This window comes from Gorilla gorilla, chromosome 18 (assembly GCF_029281585.2).
Source record: "Gorilla gorilla gorilla isolate KB3781 chromosome 18, NHGRI_mGorGor1-v2.1_pri, whole genome shotgun sequence".
Lineage (NCBI taxonomy): Eukaryota > Metazoa > Chordata > Mammalia > Primates > Hominidae > Gorilla > Gorilla gorilla.
Window position 1 is genome coordinate 3,810,826 of NC_073242.2, and position 26,324 is coordinate 3,837,149.

Consider the following 26,324-nt stretch of genomic DNA (forward strand, 5'->3'; position numbering starts at 1 on the left):
GGATGACTGTGTGTTAACAATGTGAACCTCAGGAATTCCCTCCAAAAAATCTCCCACAAAGTGAAAAAGGGAAGGAGCTCCCATCATCTACACATTAGTTAGCAGTTATCCTTTTCAGAAGGGCTTCATTTTGGGTTTTTGGGGGGTTTTTTGAGAGTCTTGCTGTCGTCCAGGCTGGACGCAATCTCGGTTCGCTGCAACCTCTGGCTCCCGGGTTCAAGTGATTCTCCTGTCTCAGCCTCCCAAGAAGCTGTGATTACAGGTGTCCGCCACCACGCCCAGCTAATTTATATTGGTAGAGACAGGGTTTCACCATGTTGGCCAGGCTGGTCTCGAACTCCTGACCTCAGGTTATCTGCCTCCCAAAGTGCTGGGATTACAAGCGTGAGCCACTGCGTCCCCCTTTATTTTGGTCTTAAAGTACCTGCCTGATGTACAGCAGGTACGTTAGAAAGAAGTGAAAGGTGTTTGCCAGGCGCGGTGGCTCATGCCTGTAATCCTAGCACTTTGGGAAGCCGAGGCGGGCAGATCCCGAGGTCAGGAGATCGAGACCATCCTGGCTAACACGGTGAAACCCCGTTTCTACTAAAAATACAAAAAATTAGCCAGGCGTGGTGGCGGGCACCTGTAGTCCCAAATACTCTGGAGGCTGAGGCAGGAGAATGGCGTGAACCCGGGAGGCGGAGCTTGCAGTGAGCTGAGATCGCACCACTGCACTCCAGTCTGGGCGACAGAGTGAGACTCTGTCTCAAAAAAAAAAAGAAAGAACTGAGAGGTGGGAAACATAATCAGCCCACATGGGATACGAGTCAAACGATCTTTTTTTTTTTTTTTTTGAGACAGGGCTTTCTTGTCACCCAGGCTGGAGTGCAGTGGCGGAATCAAGGTTTGCCTCAATCTCCTGGGCTCAACAGATCCTCCTGCCTCAGCCTTCTGAGTAGTAGCTGGGACTACAGGCATGTGTCACCATGCCCAGCCCCATGGGTCTTTGTTTTGTGCTAGTAACTTCAAAAGGGGACATGCAGTGTAACTCACCTGAGCCCCAAGTTAAGGCTATGGTAGCAGCTGACCAGACAAGACAGCTTTTCCTAAATAAATGAATGCAGAATGGGGACCCCTCCCTCCTCCCCATGGGAGATGGGCAGCTCAGACACTCAGAAGGTTGTGTGGGAGCGAGCAAACAAACAGCCATGCACACCTGGGTCCCGTCAGTCAGGTGCAGGGGACAGGAAGTGCCCCGCCATCTACTGGATGCCAGAAGACAAGACGTGGCCCACGAGTAAGTCACGGTTTCTGTGAGGTGATGGTGGCACTGGCACAGGGTCACAGTGAAAAGCCTCTAAGCAGAGGACAGCAGAAACCCCACCGCAGCCTCAGGAGGCAGCATCGGATTGATTTATTCCTACTCAACATGACCCCGGAACACAGTAGCAACTCTGTACACTTCTAGAAACTCACAGCTAGCTCCAAAACAATAGAAATTTTAAACTACAAAAGATGAGTTGTATTCAGCAAATATAAAGGGTAATTTTAGACTGTGTGAACGTTTATCAGACTATTTACAGCACCCGGGAGACGGGTTCAGATCTCGCCGGCCTCCTTCTCTTCCGACCTCCGTGAAGCCATCTTCCCGTTGGAGCTCTCAAGCCTCCAGTCCGGGGGCCCTCGCTCGCTCCGCCCGCTCTCCCAGGACTCCTCTCTGGATGCCCGCTCTCTGGAGAACCTGGGAAATGGGAACCAGAGGCTCAGTGGAGGCTGCTGCCCCCCTTCTGCTGGCCGCTCAGGCACTGTCGATGGACCCGCAGACCAGGCCAGGCAAGGCCCTACATCCCCTATACCTGGAAACCCCCCGGAGGCCAACCAGACTTGCCCACCACATATGGAGTGTTAGATAGCCATTAAAAAGTGACCTTTGCAAAGATTTTTAATAAGGAGAGCCTTCACTGTAACATAAACAGTGCAAAGGAGAATACAACTCTATATGCACAGAACATGACACTACGTAAAAACACAATGGAAAAAAAAATATCAAAAACAAAAACCAAAACAGAGGTAAGCAGGGCCTGGTCAGGACACAAGTCTCAGCCACTCTGAGCATGGACGCAACAGTGCACAGGCCCCAGGACGCAGGCAGGGGACAGTGCATGTGCAGCCCATCACCTGGCGCCGTGCGAGCTCCTCCACAGCCCTCTCGCCTCTTCCCAGACCTGAGTCCCGTTCACGACTCCCCAGCCCTACTCCTGAGGGCGAGCCCAGCCCCATCCCCACCACACACGGCCCTCAGCAGACCCTGGGAACACAGAGAAGGGCTCACTCCTGGTTGCAGCTACCGAAGGAGTCAGAGTAGTTACTTGTATTTCGCACTCCGGTCCCGGGAAGCCCGACGATGTCCCCGGCTGTGGCTCCGGGAACGGCTGCGGTGGCGCCGATGTCTATCTCGGGACCGGGACCGGGACAATTTCCGTCGCTCTCGGGAGGTAGATCTTGACCGCCTCCGACGCCGATCCCGGGAGCGTGACCTGAAAAATCAGAAGGTTCCAAGGCTGAGACTCTATAGGTGCCAACACTACGAGGGCCCCACCCCTCAGCAGATTCTGCTTGCTGCTTTACTGACATTGTCTCCTTTACTCCCACAAATTTAGGTTTAAAATATTTCCATCAGTTAATCTCCAATGGCTAGGTCCTTCCAATGAGGCCTCCTGAAAACATTTGGCCTGGATACTCCTGTCACCCTGCAGGCCCCAACCTTCCCTCTCATTAACACTGGGAACCCTCCATGGCACCAAGCAACCCCTTGCCCTGTGCCCTTCACAAGCCAGCCCTACCTGCCAGATAACATTTGTAAAGGCATAATCGTTAAATATTAAGAAAAATGCTTAAGGAAAAAAAAATTTGAGAACGTTTTAATGGACCTGGAAACCTACCTCCTGCGATCTCTGGTTCTTGATCCCGACCTAAAAGGGGGAAGAAAAGATGAACAAGGCCAGGCATGGTGGCTCACACCTGTAATCCCAGCACTTCGGAGAGGCCTAGGCAGACAATCACCTGAGGTCACGAGCTGGAGACCAGCCTGGCCAACATGGTGGAACCCCGTCTCTACTGAGAACACAAAACCTGGCCAGGCGTGGTGGCGGGCGCCTGTAATCCCAGCTACTCAGGAGACTGAGGCAGGAGAATCACTTGAACCTAGGAAGCAGAGGTTGCAGTGAGCTGAGATTGTGCCACTGCACTCCAGCCTGGGCAACAAGAATAAAACTTTGTCTCAAAAAGAAAAAAAAAAAAAAAAGAGTGAATGACTTCCCGAAAGCACCCCTATTCCTCACCCTCTTGGGGGAGGACTCCAAATTTAAGAAGTCAGGCACTTCCCCCAAAGACCTGCTGTTTTCAAGCTGCCTGCATGTTCCCAGTCTGAATGGGAAGTGCCAATGCTCCCATCCCCACAGCCACTCTGTGGCAGTCACTCTGTGGCACACTCAGTGTCACCTGAGCCTCACAGACGGGCCCACATCCGAGCATCAGACGCAGCCCTGTAACATTACAAGGGCCGTGAAAAGTCTGTGCACACTGACTGTGCTGCACTCAAGTCCTACAAATGATTCTCCAGTCTTTACAACACACACCAGCACAGAATGTGCAGACAGCGAGTGGGGCACACCAAAAACACAGAAAAGTAAAAGCAAAGCCCGAAGTTCCAGACACAGGCTTCCTGTCAGGTGAGAGTCATCAGCTCATTCTGCCACACAACCAAGAGGCTGAAAAAGGCAAGCTATGAGGCCTCATTCTATGCCCATAGCCATTAAGGTCAAGTGGCCCCATGTACATCCACAACATAAATGGCCTAAACATGACAGTGCATGTAAAAATGTCCCACTCCATGCAAAAAATGGATTGTGTGTTTTGCTTAATATTTTTTTCTATACTGTTTAAGTTTCTCTCCAGTCAGAATCTCCTGCTGGTAAAACAACAAACGGCCGGGTGTGGTGGCTCACGCCTGTAATCCCAGCACTTCGGGAGGCCGAGGCGGGCAGATCATGAGGTCAACAGATCGAGACCAGCCTGGCCAACATGGTGAAACCCTGTCTCTATTAAAAATACAAAAATTAGCTGGGCGTGATGGCACAGGCCTGTAGTCCCAGCTACTTGGGAGGCAGAGGCAGGAGACTCGCTTGAACCCAGGGGGTGGAGGCTGCAGTGAGCCGATATCACACCACTGCACTCCAGCCTGGTGACAGAGCGAGACCCTGTCTCAAAAACAAACACAATAAACATTCGCCCTGAGTTATGCACTGAGCAATTCTTTCAGGAAAAGTGGTTTGGGAACCTTCCTGGACAATGAGCTGTGTCCAGGAGGATGTGGTTACTTCTGGCTCCTACCTCTTCTTTGAACTCCAATCAGACTCAGCAGCCCCACCTCAAGATGGCCTCTCAAGCTGAGTGTGGCCAGAGGCATCTTCTACTTCCCACCTCCTCCCACTCCAATACACCACACCCAGCCTTCCAACCCCACCAAGCAGCAACTCCGGGCCAGAAGCCGGGAGACCAGCTTCATTTCCTCCTCTGCACACTTCACACACTACCAGCAAATCCCATCACTTCTATCCCAGAACTTTCCCGGACTCCTTGCGCCCCTTACCTGGCTTAAACTGCCACCTCCTCCATCTGGATTCTCCCACCTAGCTCCCCAAGGTCCTGCTGCTTCTACTCCAGCCCAGCACGCTTGCCAAAGGGGAGCAGGCACCACCCCTCCTCTGTAAGCAGGTGTCCAGTGGTCCCCACAGCACTCAGTAAATAAACAGCAGTGCCCACACACAGCCTCCAACAGCTTGGATCCCTTCCCTGACTGCCATGCACACACAGTCCTGCGCTGGGCCGTGTTTTGTTTTGTTGCACTGAATATGCTGTTTACTTTTTTTTTTTTTTTTTTTTGGTTGAGATGGAGTCTCTGTTGCCCAGGCTAGAGTGCAGTGGCACGATCTTGGCTCACTGCAACCTCTGCCTCCCGGGTTCAAGTGATTCTCCCACCTCAGCCTCCGAGTAGCTAGGATTACAGGCTCATGCCAGCAGGCCCAGCTAATTTCCATATTTTTAGTAGAGACAAGGTTTCACCATGTTGGCCAGGCTAGTCTCGAACCCCTGACCTCAAGTGTTCTGCCCGCCTCAGCCTCCCAAAGTGATGGGATTACAGTCATGAGCCACCAGGCCTGGACTTACTACTTTCTTTGATAATGGCCTATTGAGCAGGCCCTGACCATTCCAAGCAACAGTGGAATGGACCGAGCAGGGAATGCCTGAGGCCAGTGCAGCCCATCCAGTGCCAGCCCTCAGGCTCACCTCCTGCTCAGACGCTCCTCCCGTTCCCTCTCCTCTCTCCTCCTCAAGCGATCCTGATTTCTCTTCTCCTGCTTTTCAGCGACAGTTTTCTAAATAAATGAAACAAAAAATGAGGGAAGAGCAAGTTACACAAACCAGAGTGTGAATGCTACTTAACAAATCACCTTTATATGAGCTCAGTATTGGTAATTTAAAAATTGAAGGGACACTTTTAGGAAATGGGAATACTTTTTTTTTTTTTTTGAAACAGTGTCTCACTATCACCAGGCTGGAGTGCAGTGGCGCGATCTCGGCTCACTGCAACTTCCACCTCCCGAGTTCAACCGATTCTTCTGCCTCGGCCTCCCAAGTAGCTGGAATTACACGCACACGCCACCACACCCAACTAATTTTTGTATTTTTAGTAGAGATGGGGTTTCACCATGTTGGCCAGGATGGTCTTGATCTCTTGACCTTGTGACCCGCCCGCCTCAGCCTCCCAAAGTGCTGGGATTACAGGCATGAGCGACCGCGCCCGGCCAACACATTCATTTTTAAAACTTCTTAATGAAGAAGATAACACATGAAAAAATGCTTTATCATTACATTTTTTTTTCCTGAGACGGAGTCCGCCCTGTTGCCCAGGCTGGAGTGCAGTGGCGCGATCTTTGCTCACTGAAGCCTCTGCCTCCTGGGTTCAAGCGATTCTTCTGCCTCAGCCTCCTGAGTAGCTGGGATTACAAGCGTGCCAGCACGGCCGGCTAATTTTTGTATGTTTAGTAGAGACGGGTTTTCACCATGTTGGTCTGGCTTGTCTCAAACTCCTAACCTTGTGATCTGCCTGTCTCGGCCTCCCGAAGTGCAGCAATTACAGGCGTGAGGCACCGCACCCAGCCTCGTTTACATTTACTTTTTTTTTTTTTTTGAGACGGAGTCTCGCTCTGTCGCCCAGGCTGGAGTGCAGTGGCGCAATCTCGGCTCACCGCAAGCTCCGCCTCCCGGGTTCACGCCATTCTCCTGTCCCGGCCTCCCGAGTAGCTGGGACTACAGGCGCCCGGCACTGCGCCCGGCTAATTTTTTTTGTATTTTTGGTAGAGACAAGGTTTCACCATGTTAGCCAGGATGGTCTCGATCTCCTGACCTCGCGATTCGCCCGCCTCGGCCTCCCACAGTGCTGGGATTACAGGCGTGAGCCACCGCGCTTGGCCACTTTTTTTTTTTGAAACAGGGTCTTGCTCTGTCGCCCAGGCTGCATGGAGTGCAGTGGCGCAATCACAGCTCACTGGAGCCTTGACCTGCCAGGCTCAAGCAAGCCTCTTTAGCTCCGCCTCCTGAGTAGCTGGGACTATAGGCGTGTGCCACCATGGCAGACTAATCTTTAAACATTTTTTATGGAGATGGAATCTTGCTATGTTGCCCAGGCTGGGCTTGAACTCCTCAACTTAAGCAATCCCCCTGCCTTGGCCTCCCAAAGTGCTGGGGTTACAGGCCTGAACCACCCAGCCTATCATTAGATTTTAACAATTTGGTAACAAACTGTCCATTCTAAGTGGTGCTATACTTCTAACTCACAGAGAATTGATCACATTGTTTCAAACCAACCCAGATAGGTAGGAGACTCTACAAACTTTACGGTAAAAAAGAACGCATGTATCTGATCAAACACATCTTGCTACTGGGAGCAGAATCCCTGCAGCCAAAAAGCAGCCCAACCTCAGGGTGCTGGGTGCTATGCTGGCTTTAGACCAAACTGAGTTGGAGGGCAGCAGGCCAGGGGAGGTGGACCACAAATCCTCTGCAACTGGCTTTCAACACAGGATGATGTGAATCATCAGGCTTGATGAAGAAAGCAATGTAAGGGGATGAGAAACCTCGCCAATGAAAATACCATCAACGCAAGCTGAGTGGAAAAGCACCGGGCACCGTTCTGTGTACCCGCTACTCCCAATATCAACTCTAAGACATTTAATGCCCCTCATCTGTGTCAAGTGAAGCCCTGAGTGGGAGCAAGTCAGAGCCAGTAAGACAAAGAATCACTAGTCTTCTCTATCCAGAGTGCCACGATGGCATAAGGATAATCTTCCATACCCAGTGTGGATGAGAGCACGCTCCCCACAAGGGCACGGCAGGGATGCAGAGCTGGGCGACTGGCATCTCCAGCTCTAAACCTTCACCCATGATCATCCTGTGTCTGAAGCAGGGCACACATGGATGGACACCTTTAAGGTGATGTTTAGGGATGGCATTTAAGCCAGGTAAGGTGGCTCATGCCATTTCAGCACTCTGGGAGGCTGAACTGGATCATGTGAGGCCAGGAGTTTGAGACCAGCCTGGGAAACATAGTAAGACCTCCTATCTAAAAAAAAAAAAAAAATGAGCCAGATGTGGTGGTGCATGCCTGTAGTCTCTGCTACTCAGGAGACACAGGACGCAGGACCACTTGAGTCCAGGAGTTCCAGGTTACAGTGACAATAAGCTATCAGCTACCATCACATCAGTACACTCCACCCTGGGTGCCAGAGGGAGACCCTGTCTCTGAAAAAAAACCAAAAAAAAATCCTCTGTTGTCTAGGTTGGAGTGTAGTGGCATGATCACAGTTCACTGCAGCCTTGAGCTCCAAGGTCCAAACAATCCTCTCACCTCAGCCTCCTGAGTAGCTGGAACTACGGGCACACACCACCATGCTTGGCTAATTTTTAAATTTTTCGTAAAGACAGGGTCTCCTTATGTTGCCCACGCTGGTCTCAAACTCCTGGATTCAATCAATTCTTCTGCCTTGGCCTCCTAAAGACTGGAATTACAGGCGTGAGCCACCACACCCAGCATCAAGGATGGCAGTTTTTAAAAAAATTAAGGATTAGCCAGGTGCAGTGGCTCATGTGTAATCCCAGCACTTTGGGAGGCCTAGGAAGGTGGACACCTCTGGGACTACTGTGAGTGAGGCCTCCTCTAATTAGGGCACAGAACTCCCACTCTCCTTCGCATTAAGACGTGCACTTCCAAATACATTGTGCACTGTTACTTTAATAATTATTTATCAAAGTCTATAACACAAGTTGTGTTGTTTTGGTCAACTCTATGCTGCAATGATAAAACAAGCTTTCTAACCAAGTTAATGCTTCTTAAGGTAGAAGGGAAAAACATTTCACAGTATTCACATTTCTAATGCAGAGATACGCATTAAGGAAAAAAAAGATTGCAGATATTAAAAAATAACTACTACATTAGGACCAAGCACTGTGGCCCACGCCTGTAATCCCAGCACTTTGGGAGGCCGAGACAGGTGGATCACCTGAGCTCAGGAGTTCGAGATCAGCCTGAGCAACATGGCGAAACCCCATCTCTACTAAAAACACAAAAATGAGCCAGGCATGGTGGTGCACGCCTATAGTACCAGCTACTTGGGGGGCTGAGGCAGGAGTATCTCTTGAAGCTGGGAGGTGGAGGTTACAGTGAGCTGAGTTCGTTACACTGCACTCCAGCCTGGGTGGTGACAGAGCAACACCCTGCCTCAAAAAAAAAAAAAAAAAAAAACTACAGTAGGACAAAATTCTGAGCTGTGAAATGAAAATATAATTTAAAGGAGAAATGGGAAAGTAACATTTCCAGTGGCTAACAAACAATTTTTTTTTCTTTAAGACAAAGTCTCACTCTGTTGCCCAGGCTAGAGTGCAGTGGCTCGATTTCGGCCACCACACCCAGCCTCACTTTTACGTCTTTCATACCTATAAACTTATAAAGAAAAATTCCAACTTAAAAATGTGACAGAGTACATTGCTTTTCAAAATTCTCTTGGGAACACGGAAGCAAAATGTTTCAAGACCAATGGCCGAGAATAACCTCACTGCTGCACCAGCTCCCATCACAGTCCCAGGTTCACACAATCACCTATGGGACCCTCCTGAGGTGCACAGCCCTGCCATATGCTGCCTGAGTGAGCAGCTCCTTCCTGGGGCACAAAAGGCCCTCAGCCGTGGTCACTGCAGCATTCTGCAGTCAGCGACACGTCTGTCCCTCTACTACATTTCAGGTATACAGGGGGAGGCCGGCTAATTTCTCACCATCCTATCCTAAGGTCCTAGTATGCGGTAAGGGGGGCTCCATCAGTGTGAAGGGAGACAATTCAAAGTAGTAGAAATATGTCCAACCTTCCTTCCTAGCATTCCGTACTTAAAGTTTTTAAATGTCAGCCGGGTGCAGTGGCTCACGCCTGTGGTCCCAGCACTTTGGGAGGCAGAGGCGGGCGGATCACGAGGTCAGGAGATTGAGACCATCCTGGCTAACACGATGAAGCCCCGTCTCTACTAAAAATACAACAACAACAACAACAAAAATTAGACGGGCGTGGTGGCAGGCACCTGTAGTCCCAGCTACTCTGGAGGCTGAGGCAGGAAAATGGCGTGAACCAGGGAGGCGGAGCTTGCAGGGAGCCGAGATCGCGCCACTGCACTCCAGCCTGGGCGACAGAGCTCCGTCTCAAAAAAAAAAAGTTTTTAAATGTCTTAGAGCCTTGAAGAAGGAACAGAGGTTTTCTCTGGGCCGGGATGGTACAATGCTACCAGAAAAATCCCATCCTCACCCCGCCCTTCCGAGGTGGCTCACAGGCAAGGAGCCAGGATGTGTGACATTCTGTCTTGACCAACCAGAGATTCTTTCTCATCTCCTAACGGAAGTTATTTCAGAGATATTCAGAGATACACAACGAGCTGTATGTATCCTGGGAACAGGCTCTGCCATTTTTTTCCCTTAACGACACGGTCCAAAATAAATCTCCAAGGCTCCTTTGGACTCTGAGCTATCATGTCTCTTATGTGAATCCAAATGATGAAATCTGAGTATTTCACTATAAAACTCAAGTTTTTAGAGATCAGAACATAATGCTTTTTTTTTTGGTTGTTTTTTTTTTTTTTTGAAATGGAGTCTTACTCTATCGCCCAGGCTGGAGTGCAATGGCATGATCTCGGCTCACTGCAACCTCTGCCTCCTGGGTTTAAGCAATTCTCCTGCCCCAGCCTCCCGAGTACGTAAGATTACAGGCTCACACCAACACACCTGGCTAATTTTTGGTAGAGACGGGGGTTTCACCATGTTGGTCAGGCTGGTCTCGAACTCCTGACCTCAGGTGATTCGCCCGCCTCGGCCTCCCAAAGTGCTGGGATTACAGGCATGAGCCGCCACGCCCACCCAAAACATAAGGTTTTTAAAAATTAAAGAAATGTGAAAACACCCCAAGACTCCTCAGCTTTCTCCAGAAACAGATGAACATACCCTCAACTGATCAAGCTTCTCTCGGATCTGAATGAACCCCAAGTGTAACTTGCCACCGAAGTGGTCTGCCAGGCGACGGTCATTGTCATGGAGACCAAGGTAGGCTGAACAGACCTCGCAGACACGCAGCTTTTGCTGCTGAAAACTGGATGCAGGCATGGAATTTCTGTATTCTTCCTGGAGAAAGAAAATGGAGAAATAAAAGTGAGGTATACAGAACTGCCACCACAAATTCAATCTCCAAAACGAAAATATTTGATAAGATGACAGAGGTGACTTTTAAACAAATATTAAAAAAAACACAAACAAAACTTCAGATATTTATAACCAACTCAATTTTCACTGTTTATTTAAGAAACGTGGCCAGGCACGGTCCCAGCACTTTGTGAGGCCAGGGTGGGCAGATCATGTGGTCAAGAGATCAAGACCAGGCCAGGCACGGTGGCTCACGCCTGTAATCCCAGCACTTTGGGAGGCCGAGGCTGGCGGATCACCTGAGGTCCGGAGTTCGAGACCAGCCTGAGCAACATGGAGAAACCCCGTCTCTATTAAAAATACAAAATTAGCAGGGTGTGGTGGCGCATGCCTGTAATCCCAGCTACTCTGGAGGCTGAGGCAGGAGAATGGCTTGAACCTGGGAGGCGGAGGTTGCTGTGAGCTGAGATCGCGCAGGCAACAAGAGCAAAACCCTGTCTCAAAAAAAAAAAAAAAAAAAAAGAGAGAGAGATCAAGACCATCCTGGACAACTTTGTGAAACCCTGTCTCTACTAAAAATACAAAAATCAGCTGGGTGTGGTGGCACACGCCTGTAGTCCCTGATACTCAGGAGGCTGAGGCAGGAGAATCACTTGAACCTGGGAAGCGGAGGTTGCAGTGAGCCAAAACCGTGCCACTGCACTCCAGCCTGGCAACAGAGCGAGACTCCATCTAAAAAAAAAAAAAAAGGGCACTAACAGGCTGGGCTCAGTGGCTCACGCCTGTAATCCCAGCACTCCTAGAGGCCAAGGCAGACAGATCACTTGAGAAAATAATTAGCCCGATGTGGTGGCACGCGCCTACAGTCCCACCTACTCAAGAGACTGATTCGAGAGGACTGCTTGAGCCCAGGAGGTCGGAGGAGCAGTGACCTGTGATTGCGCCACTGTACTTCAGCCGGGGCGACCCTGGCTGACAGCAGGACCCTCTAATATTAAAAAAATAGGCTGGGCACAGTGGCTCATGCCTGCAATCCCAGCACTTTGGGAGGCCGAGGCAGGTGGATCACAAGGTCAGGAGTCCGAGATGGTGAAACCCCGTCTCTATTAAAAATACAAAAAAGTTAGCTGGGCACGGTGGCTGGCACCTGTAATCCCAGCTACTTGGGAGGCTGAGTCTGAGAATTACTTGAACCTGGGAGTCAGAGGATGCAGTGAGCCAAGATCGCGCCACAGCAATCCAGCCTGGGCGACAGAGCGAGACTCTGTCTGAGAAAAAAAAGTAGACAAGGAACTAGCAAGAACTTGAATTTCCATTATAGTATGCTACATAACTTAAAAAAAAAAAAAATCTTAAGCAAAAACAATATTGTGGTACACAAATATTCATAACATTACTCTGTCCCATTCTATAGTTTTGAAACCTTAAATGCCACCTTCTAACATCTTTCAAAATAAACTCTGATTATGTTGAGTAAAAAAAGTCAGTCCCAAAAGGTTACCTACTGTATGATTCCATTTACGTAACTTTTTTTTGTTTTTTTTTTTTTTTTGAGACGGAGTCTCGCTCTGTCGCCCAGGCTGGAGTGCAGTGGCACGATCTCAGCTCACTACAAGCTCTGCCTCCCGGGTCCACACCATTCACCTGCCTCAGCCTCCTGAGTAGCTGGGACCACAGGCGCATGCCGCCACGCCCGGCCAATTTTTTGTATTTTTAGTGGAGACGGAGTATCACCATGTTAGCCAGGATGGTCTCGATCTCCTGACCTCGTGATCCACCCTCCTCGGCCTCCCAAAGTGATGGGATTACAGGCATGAGCCACCGCACCAGGCTTTTTTTTTTTTTTTTGAGACAGAGTCTTGCTCTGTCACCCAGATTGGACTGCAATGGCACGATCTCCGTTCGCTGCAACCTCCGCCTCCTGGGTTCAAGCGATTCTCCTACTTCAGTCTCCCAAGTAGCTGGGATTACAGGTGCCCACCACCACACCTGGCTAATTTTTGTATTTTTAGTAGAAATGGGGTTTCACCAAGTTGGCCAGGCTGGTCTCAAACTCCTGACCTCAGGTGATGCACCTACCTTGGCCTCCCAAAGTGCTGGGATTACAGGCATGGGCAACTGTGCCCGGCCATATTTTTAATTTCTTTGTAAAGATGGGGTATCCCTATGTTGCCCAGGCTGGTCTCAAACTCCTGGACTCAAGCAATCCTCCTGCCTCGACCTTCCAAAGTGTTGAGATTACAGGCATGAGCCACCACACCCACCCTCCATAAGCTTTTACGCTGGGCAGAAGGCAGCAAAAGGGGAGTCAGCATATGACATGGCAAAAGAAGGAGTGAGACAGAGAGGAGGACCTAGGCTCCTTTCAACAATCAGCTCTGAGGTGAACCCACTACCCCAGGGAGGGCACCAAGCCACTGACGAGTGGACCACCCCCATGACCCAAACACCTCCCACTAGACCCGCCTCCAACACTGGAGGTCACATTTCAACATGAGATTTGGACGTACCACACATCCAAACTGTATCAAGTGTTATTTCTTATCTTTTATACTGTATTTTTACTGTACCTTTTCTATGTTTACATACACAAATATTTAGGGGCCCACTGTGTTGCAACTGCCTACAGTATTCAGCACAGTAACATGCTGTACAGGTGTGGAGCCTAGGAGCAACGGGCTCCACCACACAGCCCACATGGCTATACCATCCAGGTTTGTTAAGCACACTCTATAATGTTCTCACAATGATGAACCATGGAACGCACTCCTCAGAATATTTAATCCTTAAGAAAGATACGACTGTACTAATATCAGAAATGAAAGACAGGACATCATTACGGATCCACCCACTTTAAAGGAATAATATAAACAACTCTTAAAAACAACAACTCCATGCCCACAAAAGCGATAAACTAGATGAAATGGACCAATCCCTTCAAAGACAGCCAGGAGCAGTGGCTCAAGCCTGTAATCCCAGCACTTTGGGAGGCGGAGGCAGGTGGATCACTTGAGGTCAGGAGTTTGAGATCAGCCTGACCGACATGGTGAAACCCCGTCTTCTCTACTAAAAATACAAAAATTAGCTGGGCATGGTGGCAGGCACCTGTAATCTCAGCTGCTCAGGAGGCTGAGGCAGGATAATCACTTGAACCCAGGAGTTGGAGGTTGCAGCGAGCCATCGCACCACCGCACTCCAGCCTGGGTAACAGAGAGAGACTCCATGTAAAAAAAAATTATAATGTTGAAAAACACAATCTGCCAAAACTCACACAAGAAGAAACAGATGATCTGAATTGATCTGTATATTAATAACCTTCCAAAACAGAAAGCATCAGGTCCAGATGGGTTTACTGGTGAATTCTACCAAAGCATTAGGGAGCAAATCATGCCAATTCTCTACAATCGCTTTCAGAAAATAGAAGCAGAGAGAGTATTTTCTAACTCCTTCTATGGGGACATTACCATAATACCAAAACCAGATAAAGGTATTACAAGAGGCCAGGCGTCATGGTGGCTCATGACTCTAATCCCAGCACTTTGGGAAGCGGAGCTGGGCAGATCGCTTGAGCCAAGGATTTCAAGACCAGCCTTGACAACATGGCGAAACCCAGTCTCTCCAAAAAACACAAAAAATTAGCTGGGCTTGGTGGCATGCGCCTTCAGTCCTAGCTATTTGAAAGGCTGAGGCGGGAGGATCAAATGAGCCCAGGAGATCAAGCCTTCAGCGAGCCAAGATCGCGCCACTGCACTCCAGCCTGGGCGAGAAAGTGAGACCGTCTCAGGGCGGGGGGCGGGGTGGAGGCGGGGAGGGCGGGGTGCGGTGGCTCACACCTGTAATCCCAGCACTTTGGGAGGCCAAGGCAGGCGGATCATGAGGTCAGGAGATCGAGGCCATCCTGGCTAACACGGTTAAATCGCATCCCTACTAAAAACACAAAAAATTAGCCAGGTATGGTGGCACACGCCTATAGTCTCAGCTACTTGGGAGGCTGAGGCAGGAGAATCTCTTGAGCCCGGGAGGCGGAGGTTGCAGTGAGCCGAGATCACGCCACTGCACTCCAGCCTGGGCGAATGAATGAGACTCCATCTCAAAAAAACACAAAAACAAAAACCAAAAAACAAATGACCAATTACACCAGCACCCACAAAAATGAAATATTTAGGTAGAAATCTAACAAAACCTGTATAAGATCTTCACTATGAGAAAAATTACGAGACTCATAAAAGGTATCAAATGGCCTGGCAAAGTGGCTCACGCCTGTGATCCCAGCACTTTGGGAGGCCAAGGCAGACGGATCACCTGAGGTCAGAAGTTCGAGACCAGCTTGGCCAACATGGTGAAACCCCATCCCTATTAGAAATGCAAAAAAAAAAAAAAAAAAAATTAGCCATGGGCCGAGCAGAGCATGGTGGCTCACTCCTGTAATCCCAGCAGTTTGGGAGACCGAGGCGGGTGGACCACGAGTCAGATTGAGACCATCCTGGCTAACACAGTGAAACCCCGTCTCTACTGAAAATACAAAAAAATTAGCCGGGCGTGGTGGTGGGCGTCTGTAGTCTCAGCTACTCTGGAGGCTGAGGCAGGAGAATGGTGTGAACCCAGGAAGCGGAGCTTGCAGTGAGCTGAGATCGTGCCACTGCACTCCAGCCTGGGGAACAGAGCAAGACTCCATCTCAAAAAAAAAAAAAAAGAGAGAAAATTATAAGGAAGAGAAAATAAAATACATTTACAGTACTGTGCTGTACTGATCAATTCTGTATGTTTACACTGCTCATTTACAAGATGAATTGTCTGTCTGAAATGGTAGCAACTGCAACTGCAGACCTGAATCTAATGTATATATCAAGCAACTCAACTTTTTCTTGTAATATCTTCTTGCCTTCTTGGGAGCATTTTCAGCATCACTAGTGGCATATGGATCCTATGGCATTACTCAAAGTTTATGGTATTGCACTAAACACGATGAAAAACGCCTAGGAACCCTGTGAGTTCACTTTTTACTGCAGTAGGAACGTACTGGAGAGGTGAACTGCTCCTTCGGAGATGATGAGTGTCACGTGGTGTTTCAAGGGGATACTCACGACCCTTGAGCTCCACACAACGGCAACAGGAAGTGGCATGAATTATTACAGTAGTACAGTACCTATTACAGCTATTCTTAGGCAGCCCTGATCTAATACTGCACCTCTGCGCTACGTTTGTTAACATCTCTCGACGGCGAATGGTGTCATGTATGGTCTGTAAGCGTTTGCATGTAGCCTCTTCTTTTTTAGAGACGGGGTCTTGCTATGTTATCCAGGCTGGACTCCAAAACTCCTAGGATTAAGGGATCCTCTCATCTCAGCCTCCCGAACAGCTGAGACTAAAGCCAAGAGCCACCATAGCTGGCCATACGCTTAAGTTTTGACAAATGTGACCTTTTCATAATAGACTTGTGTATATTTCATGGCAGTAAATAAAAGACTAGTATCCTCATATATTTTATGTATTCATGACATACCTAACATTTTCTACAGACTTTGGGTGATAATGACGAGTCAATGTAGACCCACTGACTGTGGGCAGATGCTAGGAATGGAGGAGGCTGTCTGAGGAGGGGGTACATGGAGAATCTCTGTACTTTCCTCTCAATTTAGCTATGAAGCTAAAACTGCTTGCAAAAACAACGTTCATAAATATTTTTTTTTTGAGACAGAGTCTCGCTCTGTCGCCCAGGCTGGAGTGCAGTGGCTCACTGCAAGCTCCGCCTCCCAGGTTCACGCCATTCTCCTTCCTCAGCCTCCGGAGCAGCTGGGACTACAGGCGCCTGGCGCCATGCCCGGCTAATTTTTTTGTATTTTTAGTAGAGACGGGGATTCACTGTGTTAGCCAGGATGGTCTTATCTCCTGACCTCGTGATCTGCCCGCCTCGGCCTCCCAAAGTGCTGGGATTACAGGCATGAGCCACTGTGCTGGGCCCAAAATGTATAAATTTTTTAAAAATGGGAGCAAGCATGGGCTAAATTAATTCAAATGGTCAACTCTGCCAAAAATTACTAAGATTTCTCTTGCCCTAAGACACTTCTCTCACCAACCTCAGCTTCTTTTTTCTTCGCACGAACTTTTTCCACTTCCATAAGAATCTTCTGGGATTCATCCACATTACCTTCAGCCCCTAGCTGTTCGGCTTTAGCAAGGAGTTTTCCTATTTCTTCATTTAACTCATGTACTTTTTCTGCCTGTGAGGAGAAAGAATGAGGTAAGCAGACATCCGAAAATGAAAGTGAATGCAAAGGCAACAAGGGTTTCTCCTGCTCCATTTCCAGTCTGTTCTACTGAAAATAAGTGGAAGAGCTAAAGATCCACACTTAACAATGAAGGCATCCTTACTGCCAGCATTGAGACTGTAACCATAAACGAGTCCTATGTTCCAATGAAACCAGTAGCACCTTTGTCACTTCCGACATGCTTCCAAGGATCACCATAGATTGGTCATTGTCTAGGCTGTCTCTCTTTATGACTTTTTCTTCTGGGTATGGGTAATAAAATGCCTAGGTTTAAATGTACAGATTTAAGCTGTAAGCAAAATACCTAATTACTAGGATTTACCTTCTGAAACAAAATAGCACCTTTGGTCAAATTAGCAATTGTGTAAATCCTAAGAAATGCTTTTACAACACTGAAAAGAAAAAACAAGGAGAGACTTAGTTCCACTGAAGACAAAAACAGAAGAGTGATGTAAATGGCACTCAGTCTAATTACATATAAATCTACCTCCTTTTCATTCTATGATATGGATGTACCACAGTTTGACCATTTCCTTACCAATTCTTTCCAGTTTTATGTGGAGATATTAGAGTTTAAAACAACATGCAGAGGCTGGGCATGCTGGCTCACACCTGTAATCCCAGCACTTCCGGAGGACAAGGCGGGAGGATCGCTTAAGCCCAAGAGTTCCAGACCAGCTTGGGCAACAGACTCCATCTTTATTTAAAAAAAAAAAAAAAAAAAAAAAGATGGCTGGGCGCAGTGGCTCATGCCTGTAATCCCAGCACTTTGGGAAAACGAGGCGGGCAGATCACGAGGTCAAGAGATCGAGACCATCCTGGCTAACACGGTGAAACCCCGTCTCTACTAAAAATACAAAAAATTAGCTGGGCATGGTGGCGGGAGCCTGTAGTCCCAGCTATTCGGGATGCTAAGGCAGGAGAATGGCGTAAACCCGGGAGGCGGAGCTTGCAGTGAGTCGAGATCACGCCACTGCCCTCCAGCCTGGGCGACAGAGCAAGACTCTGTCTCTTAAAAAAAAAAAAAAAAACCGACAATAATTTTTTTTTTCTTTTGAGGCAGGGTCTCACTCTGTTATCCAGGCTGAAGCAAAGTAGCATGATCACAGCTCAGTGAAGCCTCAATCTCCCCAAGCTCAAGTGATCCTCCCATCTCAGCCTCCTGAGTAACTGGGATACACATGTGCACCACCAAGCCTGGCTAACATATGTATTTTTTGTAGAGATGGGGTTTCTTCATGTTGCTCAGGTCTAAAACTCCTGGGCTCAAGTAGTCTGCCCCCACCTTGGTGTCCCAAAGTGCTGGGACTACAAGCATAAGCCACCAAACTCAGCGAAGAATATATTGAAATTAAAAAATAATGATAATAAACCATGTACAGAGGACGAAAATGGACAGAATAAAAAGACAGAGATAGCAGCTCCTGAGGGATGAGAATTCAATGACACATGAATGCTTGATCACAGCCCTCTATCCTTAACTGGAGTAAGGCACAGAGTACTGTCCACACAATCAGTGCTGAGGGTGAGTTAATAGCTATTGACAAGGCCGGGCGCAGTGGCTCACGCCTGTAATCCCAGCACTTAGGGAGGTTGAGTCAGGCAGATCAGGAGTTCAGGAGATCGAGACCATACCGGCTAACACAGTAAAACCCCGTCTCTACTAAAAATACAAAAAATTAGCCGGGCGTGGTGGCGGGCGTCTGCAGTCCCAGCTACTCGGTAGGCTGAGGCAGGAGAATGGCGTGAACCTGGGAGGCAGAGCTTGCAGTGAGCTGAGATCGCGCCACTGCACTCCAGCCTGGGTGACAGAGGGAGACTCCATCTCAAAAAAAAAGCTATTGACAAGCCAGTATTTTTAAGAACACACCAGACACCGAAGCCACCCAAGCATACCTTTGCAGAAACTTCCGCACTGATTTCCTCCTGTGTTTCTGCCAGCCGCTTCTTGGCGAGCTCAGTTCTCCGATCACATTCCGCAATAAAGGACTCCAAGTGATCCATTGCCTAGCACGGGAAAAGCAGAGCACTATAATCAATGACGTGTAAAGCGTAAAGTCTTAGAACCCATTTGCTTGATAGGAAATACACTCCTAGGTTCGTTTCTTTAAAGCCTGTAGATTCAAGGGGAAGATCTTAAACTACACTACCACTAACACATTCATAATTGCATTAAATCAAGGGGATCTGTTAAACAGAATGATTGTTTGGAAGCATGGTCTTCTCATTTGATTTATTTATTTCCAAAATTTGTAAAAGGACCTCCAACCCTTAATAACATTACAAAGAAATTCTGAGGAAAATTAAAACACTTGGCAGCAATTCATAGAGTTCTCGGAGGGACAGAAAAGGCTGAGCCTAGACTCTTGCTGGAGGCCCTCTTCTGGGGAGTTGTGAGAGATGCATATGATGTACTCACTGGTCTTTGTGAGCCACGTAAATATTATTCCCTCATGTTCTGAGGGTAGGGTCCCCCCTTTCACCTCAAAAACAAAACAATAGAACAAATATTACTGAGAGCTATGAATACATTTCGTTATTGCCTACTATCTAAAGTAGCAGGAAAAACTGGTTGCTATTTACCCAAAGAGATAAAGGAAAAGAAGCTGTAGACGTCTGATTGCTTACTCTGAAAAGGGTGGTGGGAAACACTGAGAGAACTATCATATGCTAAGGTTAATTTACCATAACTAGGCAAAGGCTAACGTAATTTCAGATAAAAATAGAGACAGAACCGGGCGCAGTGGCTCACACCTGTAATCCCAGGACTTTGGGACGCCAAGGTGGGCGGATCATCTGAGGTCAGGAGTTCAAGACCAGTCTGGCCAACATGGTCTCTAATAAAAATACAAAAATTAGCTGGGCATGGTAGCGGGTGCCTGTAATCCCAGCTACTCAGGCGGCTGAGGCAGGAGAATCGCTTGAGCCTGGGAGGCAGAAGTTGTAGTGAACCGAGACCAGACCACCGCACTCCAGCCTAGGCAACAGAGCAAGACTCCGTATCAAAAACAAAAACAAAAACAAAAAAAGGCAGGGCCCAGTGGCTCACACCTGTAATCCCAACACTTTGGGAGGCCGAGGTGGGAGGATCCATGAGGTCAGAAGTTCGAGACCAGCCTTCCCAATATGGTGAAGCCCCATCTCTACTAAAAACATAAAAATTAGCTGGGCGTGGTGGCATGCACCTGTAGTCCCAGCTACTCAGGAGACTGAGGCAGAAGAATCGCTTGAACCTGGGAGGAAGAGGTCGCAGTGAGCCGAGATGGCACCACTGCACTCCAGCCTGGGCAACAGAGCAAGGTTGCATCTCAAAAAAAAAAACAAAAAACCGGGCATCACTTTTCCGACTGTCAGCCAGTGACCAGTAGTAAGAAACACTAACATTAAACCATGAGTCAGCTTGCTAATGTCAGCATCATGATAAACATAAATAAGTTTGCTTTGCAATGATGACAGGTTTAGATAGCACGATCTTTTACCAAAAACTAAATTTAAGGTGGACATGAGAAGGCAGATGACAGGAAAACACTAAGGGGTGATAATCTAAGTCACCGCTCCTAAAACGGACAGGAGACAGTAGGTCAGCTGTAATAAACTGCTCCACAATGGATTACACAGACACTGGAGAAGATTGTGATCTTCTCTAGAAATCTTAAATATTTTTTTCAAAAACATGCATACTTGGGAGTAGGTCAAGATAGGGAAGAATCTCCAAGTCTCCTGGTGCCCAGTCTCCCAAGAAGCTGGAGAAAGCACAAGCAGCATCACTGATGAAGGCTGACTCCCAGATATCACTCCATAATTCTGGAATTCAAAAACTGCCTCTTGGCCAGGCGCGGTAGCTCACGCCTATAATCCCAGCACTTTGGGAGGCCAAGGCGGGTGGATCACTTGAGGTCAGGAGTTCGAGACCAGCTTGACCAACATGGAGAAACCCCATCTCTACTAAAAATACAAAATTAGCCACAAGTGGTGGCGCATGCCTGTAATCCCAGCTACTTGGGAGGCTGAGGCAGGAGAATTGCTTGAACCTGGGAAGCAGAGGTTGCAGTGAACTGAGATCGTGCCATTGCACTCCAGCCTGGGCAACAAGAGCGAGACTCCCTCTCAAAAAAATACATAAACTGCTTCTTGTTGGTCATCCAGATATTCTCTAGTAAACATTTCAGTATGTTCAAATCAAAGAATCAGGAAAACAAATGATCCGGCATTTGACTGCTTCTATGCACCTGTACACTGGACTTTCTGGAAAGGTGAACAGCTGGCTGGAGCTCATCAGGATCCAAGTATTAAGGAGCTGACAAGGGTCACTGTGCCTTCTCTTCTGTGCTTACCTCAGACAACAGCCCCTAACAGACCAGTCTGAGATGCTCCAGGTTCACCCACACAGTGGCCCTGTACTGTCTGCTCAAGCTGAGCAATCAATCACCAACCTGAGACAGATTCAGGGATTCACTCAAGGGGTCAAATGGGAAATAGGCAGCTGACAACTCTCCCAATACCTTAACCCATCAAAGCAATTACCTGCACCTTAAGCAGAATCCAAATTGGCTATAGACTCAGATGTCTGATAACCTAAAAACCAAATGGTGGCCGGGCGTGGTGGCTCACGCCTGTAATCCCAGCACTTTGGGAGGCTGAGGTGGGCGGATCACGGGGTCAGGAGATCGAGACCATCCTGGCTAACACAGTGAAACCCCGTCTCTACTAAAAATACGAAAAATTAGCCGGGCGTGGTGGCGGGCACCTATAGTCCCAGCTACTCGGGAGGCTGAGGCAGGAGAATGGCATGAACCCGGGAGGTAGAGCTTGCAGTGAGCAGAGACTGTGTGCCACTGCACTCCAGCCTGGGCGACAGGGCAAGACTCCGTCTCAAAAAAAGAAAAAAAAGAACACTAAATGGTAGGCCCAGCACGGTGGCTCACGCCTGTAATCCCAACACTTTGGGAGTCCGAGACCAGCCTGGCCAGTATGGTGAAACCCCATCTCTACTAAAAATACAAAAAAATTAGCCGGGCGTGGTGGCGGGCACCACTGGTTGCTATTTACCCAAAGAGATAAAGGAAAAGAAACTCTAGACGTCTAATTGCTTACTCTGAAAAGGGTGGTGGGAAACACTAAGAGAACTATCATATGCTAAGGTTAATTCACCTTACGAGGTGAATCCCAGCTACAAGGGAGGCTGAGGCAGGAGAACCGCTTGAACCTGGGAGGCGGAGGTTGCAGTGAGCCAAGATCACGCCACTGCACTCCAGCCTGGGTGACAGAGCGAGACTGGCTCAGACAGAAAACAACAACTATAAATGGTAAACTTCACAACAGAGAACAAGCCAACCAAGAGCTGCCAAGTTCTTTAAAAGGTGGCTTTCTGTTCTACTGCCCTCTCCCTTCAAAGTGTTTCTCAACTTTAGCCTGTTTCTTAAAAGAGCAGATTTAAATGATTAAAAAAAAGACATTCGACTCCAAAAATTAGGTCCTAATCACAACCTACCACTTACTAGAAAGTCACCCAACCTCTCTCTATCTCTGAGTAGCGTTATGAAACATAAACCCTAAAAGCCCCTGAGCACAGACAGCACCAGCACAAAGACTTGTGTCCTAACAGTATGGCAAAACTGGGCAATATCAGCACACATCATCTCCACTGAGGAGGCTGTCCCTCCACACACGGACCGCCTGGTGCTGTTACCAGCTCTCCCGGCCCAGCAGCACTGACACAGGCCGGTGGTCACTGAGCCTGAGAAAAGCCCATGATGTCAGTCAGAACTGTCACAGCAGACAGGTGCCCTTGTGCTGCGCTAGGCACGTAAGCTAAACACCTCAAAAGAGCCGCAGAGGGGCCGGGCGTGGTGGCTCATGCCTGTAATCCCAGCACTTTGGGAGGCTGAGGCGGGTGGATCACCTGAGGTCAGGAGTTTGAGATCAGCCTGACCAACATGGAGAAACCCCATCTCTACTAAAAATACAAAATTACCCGGGCATGGTGGTGCATGCCTGTAATCCCAACTACTCAGGAGGCTGAGGCAGGAGAATCACTTGAACTCGGGAGGCGGAGGTTGCGGTGAGCTGAGATCGTGCCGTTGCACTCCAACCTGGGCAACAAGAGCGAAACTCCATCTCAAAAAAAACAGCCGCAGAGGAGCTCGTCGGGTCTCCATTGCATGGATGATGAAAGTGAAGTACAGCTACCAAACCACTAAGTAAGCAATGGAGTCAGGATCCAAGGACCCTTGCGGTCTGGCTCCAAAGACCTGCACTTCATCCTCACAAATCTGAGGCAGCCATCATCAGCTGCCTCAATGATGCTGTCAAAAATGATGAAAAAAAGAAGGTGAAATAACTGGCCCAGGGTCACACAGGGACTCTAACTCAAGACATTTGACCTAGAAAAATGTCACTCTTATACTGGACAACTGTAAGACAGGAAAACTACATACAATCAGAACTGGTCTCGTGGTATATTAAAAACAGCTTTGAAATGAGCCCATATATGTTGTTTTGAAAACTTTTCAAAACATCACATGGCCAGACAACATGGGGGTAAAGGTTAATTACACTTTTGGTGAATTACAAAGACACATTCATTACATTTTCAACATGTGAACACTAAAGAAATATACCTTTTTTTTTTTCCCGAGAGGATCTTGCTCTGTCACCCAGGCTAGAATACAGTGGCACGATCACGGCTCACTTTAGCCTTGACCTCTCAGGTTCAAACCATCCTTCCACCTCAGCCTCCAAATCAGGTAGGACTATAGGAACACGTCACTACACCCAGCTAACATTTCTGATTTTGTAGAGACTTTGCCCAGGCTGGTCTCGAATTCCTGGGCTCAAGCAATCTTCCGGCCTCTGCCTCCCACCAAAGTACTGGGATTACAGGCGTGAGCGCACACCTGGCCATCTGTAACTTTTTCAGAGCTTAATATGATTAATATTGCTGTTTGACAGTTTACAAGTTGAGAAACTTAGTTTATTTATAGACTGCCTTATAACAAATATAGCACACATCCTTTCCTAGGCAACTTCCAGATAAAACATATCAAGGCCTGGCTCTGTTGTGGTCAGGCTGAGGCTGACTCAGGCTGGAAGCAGGCAATGATGAGGACAGGGAGGGCATCTTCTCCCACGTAAAACAACTGAGTACTGGGAGGATCCTGGGTAGAAATGTGCCAGGAGTTCCATCCATCAAGCTTAAGGTGATGGTCCAGGCAGAAAATAAAGGCCCACAATTGTTTTTTTTTGGAAGGGGACAGGGAGACACAGCGTCATCTTGTCACCCAGGCTGGAGTGTAGAGGCAACATCTGAGCTCACTGCAACCTCTGCATCCCAGGCTCAAGCAATTCCCCTGCCTCAGCCTCCCAAGTACCTGGGATTGCAGGTGCACGCCACAACACCTGGCTAATTTTATTTCTGTATTTTTATTAGAGACAGGTTATCACCATGTTGGTCAGACTGGTCTCGAACTCCTGACCTCATGCAATTCATCCGCCTCGGCCTCCCAAAGTGCTGAGATTACAGGCGTGAGCCATCGCACCCGGCAGATGTTTTTTCTTTTTTTCTTTATTTGAGACCGAGTCTGGCACTGTTTCCTGGACTGGAGTGCAGTGGCACAATCTCGGCTCACCGCAATCTCTGCCTCCCAGGTTCAAGCGATTTTCCTACCTCACCCTCCAAAGTAGCTGGGATTACAGGTGCCCACCATCACGCCTGGCTAATGTTTTCTATTTTTAGTAGCGATGGGGTTTCACTATCTTGGCCAGGAAGGTCTCCATCTCCTGATCTTGTGATCTGCCCACCTCAGCCTCCCAAAGTGCTAGGATTACAGGAGTGAGCCACTGTGCCTGGCTTGAGTTGAAATCGTTACAGCTTTATATTTTGTGTCTTTGTTTTGTGTTCTCATGAGCAATTGTGTTTTTTTTGAAATGGAGTCTTGCTCTGTCGCCCAGGCTAGAGTGCAATGGCACAATCTCGGCTCACTGCAACCTCTGCCTCCTGGGTTCAAGCTATTCTCCTGCCTCAGCTTCCTGAGTAGCTGGGATTACAGATGCGCACCACCACACCCAGCTAATTTTTATATTTTTAGTAGAGACAGTGTTTCACCATGTTGGTCAGGCTGGTATCCTGACCTCATGATCCACCCACCTCAGCCTCCCGAAGTGCTGGGATTACAGGTGTGAGCCACTGAGCCCTGCCTATCATAAGCAATTTGAAATCATTAGACAGGTTGCACAAACATTAGTTTCAAGGGCAGAGTCTACCATATAGGTTCATTATAATTTATTCATTCATTTCTCTTCTTGGGCATTTTTCTTGGATCCAAATTTCAATCTCATAAACAATTTTGTCATAAGTATCATTTATTCATTCATTCATTTATCTGAGACAGACTCTTGTTCTGTTCTCCAGGCTGGAGCACAGTGGTGCTACCACAGCTCACTTCAGCCTTGATCTTCTGGGCTCAACTGATCCTCCAGCCTCAGCCCCTCGAGTAGCTGGGACTATAGTTGCAGGCCACCTTGTCTGGCTAAGTTTTTTGGTATTTTCTGTACAGACAGGGTTTGTCATCTTGCCCAGGCTAGTCTCCAACTGGGCTCATGCGACCCACCCACCCTAGTCTCTCAAAGCGCTAGGATTACAGGCATGGACCACTGCACCTGGCCCACAAACATCTTTACTATAACCATGTTTCCATGTATTTCCAATTACTTTCTTAGGATAGAGATTTCTAGAAATAAGTCACAAGGCAGAGATACTTTTAGGCCAGGCATGGTGGCTTGTGACTGTAATCCCAGAACTTCGAAGACTGAAGTAGGAGAATAGCTTGAGGCCAGGAGTTGGAGGCTACCGTGAGCTATGATCACGCCACTGCAATCCAGCCTGGGCAGAACAAGATCCTATCTCAATAGTTGTATTACATCTTTTTTTCCTCTTAAAGTAAGTTACAATAAACATCTTTTCTCTGCATTCATTTTCACATATCCTTAAGACACATTTCCAACAGTGGAATTCCGGAAAAAAATGTTTAAAACACCAACAGTAGGCCAGGTGCAATGGATCACGCCTGTAATCCCAGCACTTTGGGAGGGTGAGGCGGGCGGATCACGAGGTCAGGAGCTTGAGACCATCCTCGCTAACATGGTGAAACCCTGCCTACTGAAAATACAAAAAATTGGGCCGGGCGCAGTGGCTCACACCTGTAATCCCAGCACTTTGGGAGGCCGAGGCGAATGGATCACAAGGTCAGGAGTTTGAGACCAGCCTGACCAGTATTGTAAAA

At 48.1% G+C, this 26,324-nt stretch overlaps 1 protein-coding gene across 4 annotated transcripts in view; it reads right to left on the reverse strand.

Moving 5' to 3' along the window:
• Positions 1 to 1,373: 1,373 nt before the first annotated feature.
• The window catches only part of LUC7L (LUC7 like), a 45,525-nt gene continuing 20,574 nt past the window's right edge, over positions 1,374 to 26,324 (reverse strand). For 3 of the 4 annotated variants that reach the window (XM_019011654.4, XM_004056866.5, XM_063699848.1), the window contains 7 exons: positions 18,940 to 19,050; positions 16,852 to 16,995; positions 10,580 to 10,756; positions 5,332 to 5,420; positions 2,925 to 2,954; positions 2,352 to 2,519; positions 1,374 to 1,723 (listed from right to left, as the gene is read on the reverse strand). In XM_019011654.4, coding sequence (XP_018867199.1) covers positions 1,582 to 1,723; positions 2,352 to 2,519; positions 2,925 to 2,954; positions 5,332 to 5,420; positions 10,580 to 10,756; positions 16,852 to 16,995; positions 18,940 to 19,050 — 861 coding nt within the window. In that variant the 3' untranslated portion in view covers positions 1,374 to 1,581. Of the gene's footprint in view, positions 1,724 to 2,314; positions 2,520 to 2,924; positions 2,955 to 5,331; positions 5,421 to 10,579; positions 10,757 to 16,851; positions 16,996 to 18,939; positions 19,051 to 26,324 lie in introns of those variants that run through there. The other variant, XM_063699849.1, reaches the window with a different exon arrangement.